This window comes from Physella acuta, unplaced genomic scaffold (genome assembly GCF_028476545.2).
Source record: "Physella acuta isolate Inbredline_101_S28 unplaced genomic scaffold, ASM2847654v3 ptg001262l, whole genome shotgun sequence".
Taxonomy (NCBI): Eukaryota; Metazoa; Mollusca; class Gastropoda; family Physidae; genus Physella; species Physella acuta.
The window spans coordinates 134,755-142,114 of NW_026732777.1; the positions used below are offsets into that span (position 1 = coordinate 134,755).

A 7,360-nucleotide genomic window follows, 5' to 3' on the forward strand; every position below is an offset into this window, starting at 1 on the left:
TTAAAAAATCACTCTGTATGCTACTTCCCTTTCTTTTGGTGGTAATGCGTTTATTATGTAGGTTTCTAAATGTATCTTTAATGTCTATTATATTGTGTTCCCCGGCCAACAAATTCTGTGTATGAGGATGTCGTATATTATTTGTGTCTTCCCCAATAATGCTTTTGTTTGGTTTTTTTTTTTTAAAATTTATTTAATAATATTAATTTTTGCCTTTTAATAATTAAATTTCTTACCATTTAAATATAGTGTGTAAATAAACTAAAGCTAGAGCATGTATTATTGGCCTTTTGTTGACGCTGTGTAGTAGTCCCACCAGTAAAAAATGTATTACACAGTACTGCATGGCTCAGTGGAGGTTTTTGAACCCATGTTATACTCAGGGGTTCCTCTAGTTTGTTCTATCTTTATACTTGCTTAATTTCTTGCATTTTACTTCTCTAAATTTCATATTAGCTTGAGTAGATAATTTTTCCCTGATTTAGCAACCATTGTTTATTTTCTTTATAACATGTGGTTGACTTAAGTACAAGAAAGAAAAAAAAACTATTTAAAATTTTGCTTAAAATTTTGATTGCTTGCTAAATAAACTAATTACTAATGAAGCAATATTCCCTCACTGAGACCACAAAGATCTGTTGATGTAAAATGTTTTTTGTTTCACCACTTCTGCATGTACTCATTTATTTTAACAAGTTTTTGATTTGCAAACCATTTGATTAAAAAAAATGTGAAAGTATTTTACTGTTATTACACATTTAAAAAATTATTTTAAATCTCAGTACGCACATGCTCTTATTTTAGTTGGGAATTTTGAACCAGGTTTGTATTTTTTGTGTGTAATTTTTTGTAATAGCAGAGTATGTATCCTTTGTTTTCTTTTTAGTCTAGGGAATCCATTGTTGTCTCCCATTGAAGAAGATAAAATTGCTGTTCTTTGTTATTAGTGTTTTTATTCAAACGAGCCGACCCGCGGCATATCATACGCCGCTATTTAGTTGTTGTTTTTTTCTACTTTTCAGTAATTCATAATATGTGAATTCGACAGTAAATATGTGCTTTAAAACACTACCCCCCCCCCCCCCCCCCCGTGAAAGCAGCCTCCTCTTAGTTACCTCCTCTAATTTTAAAATCGTTTCAAACTAAATTATCTGCCCCTAATAGCCGTCACCAAACCCGGCTCTATGATTGTAAAATGTAAATATTTAGAATGAACTACAACTCACCAGACCATGTAGGGGTGGGGGTGGGGGTAGCGATAAAGAGGAAGAGAGGGTACTGCAAAGGCGCGCTTGCAGCTTGTTTTCTAACGGCTCCCAGAAGAGAATTATATATATAGATAATGTTTATTTAACAGAATAGCGAAATATATAAAATAGTTATTGAGAATAGCTAAAGAGCTCAGGGTATGCTAAAGAAGTTTGAGATCCATTGATATGGGAAATTTCTACATTGTAATGTTATGGTTGAAGTAATGAAATTTAAAACAATATTGTAGTAATTGGATTTTGTGTATTTGAGATGGTTGCATGCTTTAATTTTACAAAACAACATGTCTGCTAATGCTTTTGTTTCCTTATAACTTTTTAAAATAAAATTTCGCTTTCCTCTAATTACAGTTTATGATTATTAACTATGTATTTGGAAACTTTCAAATGTCTAGAAAAAGGATGTTAAGGAAGCTAGTACTTTTCTATTTAAACAGAGTCAAAAGATAATTATAAAATTTATAGAAAATAAAAATTAGACAATATTTATATAAATAATTTAATATTCATATTTGATTTTAAAATAGACACTTCTATTACTATTAAATTTCTCTGTACTTGCAACGACTTTTAAGAATAAAGTTATAGAATAAAGGTTGTTTCCCTTGAATTATTAATTAAAAAAATTGGACGTGAGATAGACATATTTCTTTTTCGTTCTTAATCATAATGTAATATTGTACAGAATTTCCTTCCACACAATTAAGTAATTGAATATACTTATCGGCATGTTATTCGCCATATAGGCCGTTGACTTTGATTGCATTGTAATCAGAAACGAATGTATGAAGAAATCGCTGCATTAGAAGCGGGTCTCTACTGAGTAACAAGATTTGCCACAATCCCACAAACAAGCAAATAGACAAACAAACACACATATACACACAGAGAGACATTGTAAATTTAATAAAAGCTAATAAAACATTCATTTTTACTTTCTCGTATACGAAGTATAGTGGAAGTAATTGTAATCGTGCAAAAAATTGAAATCGAGATTTTTTTTAAAATCTCGACGTTTTACACCTCCCGGAGTCGGAAAAACAAAGTTTAGCAATTGTGTCCATATGTCCCTGTGTGTGTGTGTGTATGTATGTTTGTCAACACGATAACTTGAGTACTGTTACATCTGGGTTGATGAGATTTTATACATACATATTATATCAAATTTGTAGTTATGTACCAACTTTTCAGCGATTTTCATTAACTTAAAGTGAAACTTATTCAACTTTTCATTTTTCAAAAGCCTATGGCTTGTGTACTGTTTCGGATAGAGAGACGAAATTTCACATATAAATAAAAGATCTAATTCACTTCTCACTTAGTGAGCACTTCTTTTTTTTCTACGAGATCCTATTCTATTTTTAAAAGTTTAAATAATTAAAAATTGATTAAAAATCATGTCTATACCCCGAGTAGCCATCTCCTGTAGTGTTATTCGAGAAAGTTTGGGGGAGGTCACTCCCGCTCTATTCTATTACAAACAAGAAATCGGCAACACAGCAGTGGCGTAGCTACCGTAAAGCTAGCGTAAGCAAGGCAAAGGGGCCCAAGGCAAATAGGGGCCCTTTTTCGAAAGTTTGAGGGGGGGAGGTGCAAATAGAAAGTTTGTCCCCGGTCGCCGGGAAGGGTCGCTACGCCTCTGGAGGGCCCACTAACACTTTTTGCATAGGGGCCCAAAAATCCTAGCTACGCCACTGCAACACAGTATAAATTATTATTGTTTTAAGAGAAAAATCTAGGGGCCCTAAAATGATTTGTGTGTGCGTGTGTGTGTGTGTGTGTGGTGGGCCTTGTTACTGGCCCTCCTTAATCCGACGCTGCCTACACACGTGATCCTAGAGACGGTTGACCTACATCCTCTATTGCAGTGCCAGTCAGTTTCTCATGGTGCAGCTCTCCGACTTCTCCGATGGCCAGAACAAAATCTTCCAGTGTTACCATGGCACCTTCATCATGGCCGACGAAGCCAACAACTATGCTGTCACATACGCTAAAACCTGGTTGCCCGTAGGTAAGCAAATACCGTCACATAGGTACACTAGGTAAATCATACAGCTCCGCGTCAGGGTTGCTGGTCTGTTGTTATTGTTGTTGTTGTTTTTTTTTGTTTTTTTTTTAAATTTTTTTTCATTGGGCGTACAGCCTAAAAAAAATGTATAGCAAACTATTGAAAGCTGCGATACAACCTAAAACTATATTGAAAAGATTTCTTATACCGATAAATTCTGTACTGTACAATCATAACTAAAGAAACTGTATGTATAGTTCCTTCTTTATTAGTGATCTTCTGCTAAATTTTATGAAAGACGTCTTTATAGTTATTTTATTTTAAAGTATTCCTATGTTGGAAGGAAGACAATGTTACATCCATATCATTCGTTAGCAGAGTTTCTTCCAGCCCCCTCCCCCCGAACGAAATGGAATTTATATAGAAAATATATACTTTCAACAGTGTCCGCCCCCCCCCCCCCCCCATCCCCGAAAATTTCAAGTGACCCCCCCCCCCCCCCCCCCTGAGAAAAAAGTCTGGAAGAAACACTGTTCGTTAGGGTAATAGTTATTAATTCCGTTTTCACTCTGAGTCCGTCATATCCGCATTCAAACATAGGAGGGAGGGAGCGATTAAAATTTCCAACGGCGGTTCGCTCTAAAGTATTAGACTCGTGAGTTGTGATACACCAAAAGCGCTTTCGTCTATAAGACGGTGTGGTCGGATTATTGAGCGAACGACGCCTTGCTCAAAAGTCTCGAGTTTAATCCCGTGCTTGAGTCCGCAAGATGTCCCTCGGTTTACCCAGATGGTGAACAATTGACTCATGTTATGGAAAGTAAAGGTGGCTGGGCTGACTACATCAGAGGCGTAGCTACCCTTCCCGGCGCCCGGGGACAAACTTTCAATTTGCCCCCCTCCCCCATATATTTTTATTTATAATGCAAAACTGCAGCTAAAATGAGCTTTTAATATTTTTTTCCAACCCATTTTGGCGCCCCCTAGGGTCGGCGCCCGGGGACATATGTACCCCCCCCCCCCCACTCCCCTGTTTCGCTACGCCTCTGGAATACATCATACCTTCATATACCGAGTATACAGAAACGGGTGAACTCTACTTATGGACCACCAGGTTTCGAAAATGGAATCTTAACGGTGCTTTCCACCTCTAGGACAGCGGCACTCGAACAGCCCACAACAACAGAGACCAGTTCATAATAAAACACTAACATTTTTCTAAGTCTTTTCTTTATCTCATCTAGCAGGTGTCTCAATCTATTTAATGATCACTCTTCTTCGTTCTAAATTCTAGTGTTAATTTCAACTTGTAATGCGCCATACATACTCCAATTTCAGTCTGCTTTTCTTTTTAGATTTGCTTCAATAGCCTTTGTAAAAGGCAGCAGTTTGATTTTGGAGTTTTCTCTTAGAAGAGTGGCTGTCCCCAGCTATCTAGCCTCATCTGCCAGAGGGGTTTGAACTTTACGGCTTAGCAACCGTGAACTTTACCAACTCAAGCACGTAGACCCCCTGATTTATAGATTAAATATAACTGAATTTAATTTAGATTTTTACCGGTCACAGGGGTCAAAGACCGGCAAGTGACCCGTCAATCACCACTATACACGGTTTCCCATTTAACGTCACAATGCCGGTTCCGGCTTAGCTAGAAAGTTCCGTCCGTATTAGCGCGTCGGTTGAATGGTTTCATGTAGGAGACTAATGAGGAAAACAAAAGGTGTTTTTGGTTATTATTGACATACTGGTATCCGGATACCGTTAGATCTTTGTTTGTGTTTAAGGTCATCAATTTTTACCAGTAATATTTTTTCTTCCATTTTATTTTTGAACCAACACGAACCAATAAGGCTACTTTAACTCTACAGGGGTCATCCATAAATGACGTCACGCTTTTTTGGATGATTTTTACCTTCCCCCTCCCCTCCGTCACACAAAGCCAGACCCCACTAAAATGACGTCACACGTCAGCCTACAACCCCCCCCCCCCTCCTCCCTCAAAATTGCAGTTGAGTTTTTCTTAAAACATCGATATTTTTTCCTAAATCGTGTCTGAACTGTGTCAACATGCAGTAATTAATTTCTATTACAATTTATTAATATAGTTGTCTAAAACGCGAAATAACGGCTAAAATCAATTTTCTAGCATTGTCTTTTTTAAAATGCAAAAGTGTGACGTCACACAATCTGAACACCCCCCCCCCCCTTCCCCACCACCCCCTTCCTTTCATCACACACCGTCACAAAATTACGGACTATTTTTTTGGACTCAAATTTAAAAAACTAAACAACTGCTTCAATAATACATAAATTAATAATTGAAATCATCAACATTTGTTAATAATTTGATCAAAGCTAACATGATTCCGGGAAACTACAGTACCAAAAAAGCGCGAGTGGTATTTTTCGCTTTGTTAGTTTGTATCATAAACACGGTCTTACGGTCAGTGGCTTTGTACCATTATAGAAATGTAGAAGTGCTGTTTTGTACCTTCTGTATAGGGGGTCGTCCATAAGCCATGTCGCACTCCTAGGGGGTGGAGGACGGACTTTTGTGATTATGTGTGACAACGTAGAGGAATGGTGGTGTTACTTCGAAGTCTGCTTTTATTAACTGTAATAGAAATTGATCTATATTGGCTATTCAATATTGACCGAGCTCAGTTAATATTTTATAAATATATCGATTTAAAAAAAAAAGCTGCAATTTTGATTGAGGGAGAGGGACTGAGGTGTGATGCCATTACATGTAGGCGTCTGGCCTATTGTAAAGATGTGTTATGATGGAGAGTAAAAATAATTTTAAGAGCGTGACGTCATTTATTGATAAACTCCCCCCCCCCCCTAACTCGCTAGCCACATATTTGACGCTACTACCTGGGGCTGTCACCCCCTTAACCCCACCCTAAAATTTAGCCGCCCCCTTATATCCCCAGACCCCGCCACCCAAATGACGCCCTGTTGGCCAGGGTCCAGCATCCCGTTCTCCACCTGGGACAGGGACAACGACGGCCACGCCCTCAACTGTGCTGCCACCTACGGCGCTGGTTTCTGGTTCACGTCCGACAACTGCACCAGCTGTAACCCTAACGGACAGCTGTACCCTACACAGGTGGGTGCGCCTTTACCCGGGCTGGGGGCGCTTACAGCCAGCAACTCATAAGTCCAGAAGAACTATTCAGCACACCTACCCGGTACCTATGGGGACAAAATCATGTCTACAACATAATATGAACACACACACACACACACACACAAATAGCACACATAGCAACAAAAAAAAATCACAAATAATGCTATTGCTTTTTTGTTTCATAAATAACACAAACTCAAAACTAAACCGAATTTTCCTCATTTGTTAATTAGACCTATTTGCTTTATTAACAAAAACTTATATAGGGCTACTTAATTAGTTTTAAAAAAATCAACATTAGGTAGGCTATACATTTTCAATTGCCATTTTTTTCTGGTCCTCAAAATAAAAAAAAAATATTGTTTCTGACTTGATATTATAAAGCTGTAAAATATTGTTAGTTGAGCTTGTTTGTTTGATTTCAGCACACCCGCCAGAACATCCCCAACGAGAACTTCTGGACGCCAACACTCGGAGACTGGACGCCTGGCTTTGTGACGATGATTCTAGTCCGGTACCCGTGAGATGCTGGAATACATTCAGTTTTTCTTCCGATTTTTTTTCCGGGGGGGGGGGGGGGGGGGGGGGGGGGCGGCGGGGGCACTTGAAATTTTCTGGGGGGCGGGCTAAAATTTTCGGGGGGGGGGGGGTGGCGGACACTGTTAAAACTATATATTATCTATATAAATCCCAATTCGCCCCCCCTCCCCCCCCCCCTCCGAAGAGATGCCTGGAAGAAACTGAATACATTTGAGTGCTTTGTGCCGCAGACACGATTTTATTTCCAGTCGGGTACTCTTGTAATGGTGGTCAGTCTGACCAATATTCTATTAATTGGATCTTGTCCAGATAAACTAAGGCTGTATAAGAAATCGGGTCTTGTCCAGATAAGCCCCGCCACTAATGCCAAACGCGCACGGACGAAAAGTTAAGCCCCGTCACTTTTTGCCA

General features: G+C 38.7%; 1 protein-coding gene across 1 annotated transcript; it reads left to right on the forward strand.

Moving 5' to 3' along the window:
- Nucleotides 1-3,152: 3,152 nt before the first annotated feature.
- On the forward strand, nt 3,153-6,933 carry LOC131957752 (angiopoietin-related protein 4-like). The gene is made up of 3 exons (XM_059322514.1): nt 3,153-3,279; nt 6,213-6,388; nt 6,835-6,933. Exons 1-3 carry the CDS (start codon nt 3,153-3,155, stop codon nt 6,931-6,933), a joined length of 402 nt encoding a protein of 133 aa, XP_059178497.1.
- Nucleotides 6,934-7,360: the final 427 nt, after the last annotated feature.

Bases quoted from the DNA above. Each gene is read 5' to 3' on its own strand.
- LOC131957752 (XM_059322514.1), top strand. From the start codon at position 3,153: ATGGTGCAGCTCTCCGACTTCTCCGATGGCCAGAACAAAATCTTCCAG. The intron at 3,280-6,212 runs GTAAGCAAATAC...TTATATCCCCAG, and splicing joins TAAAACCTGGTTGCCCGTAG to ACCCCGCCACCCAAATGACG. The intron at 6,389-6,834 runs GTGGGTGCGCCT...GTTTGATTTCAG, and splicing joins GACAGCTGTACCCTACACAG to CACACCCGCCAGAACATCCC.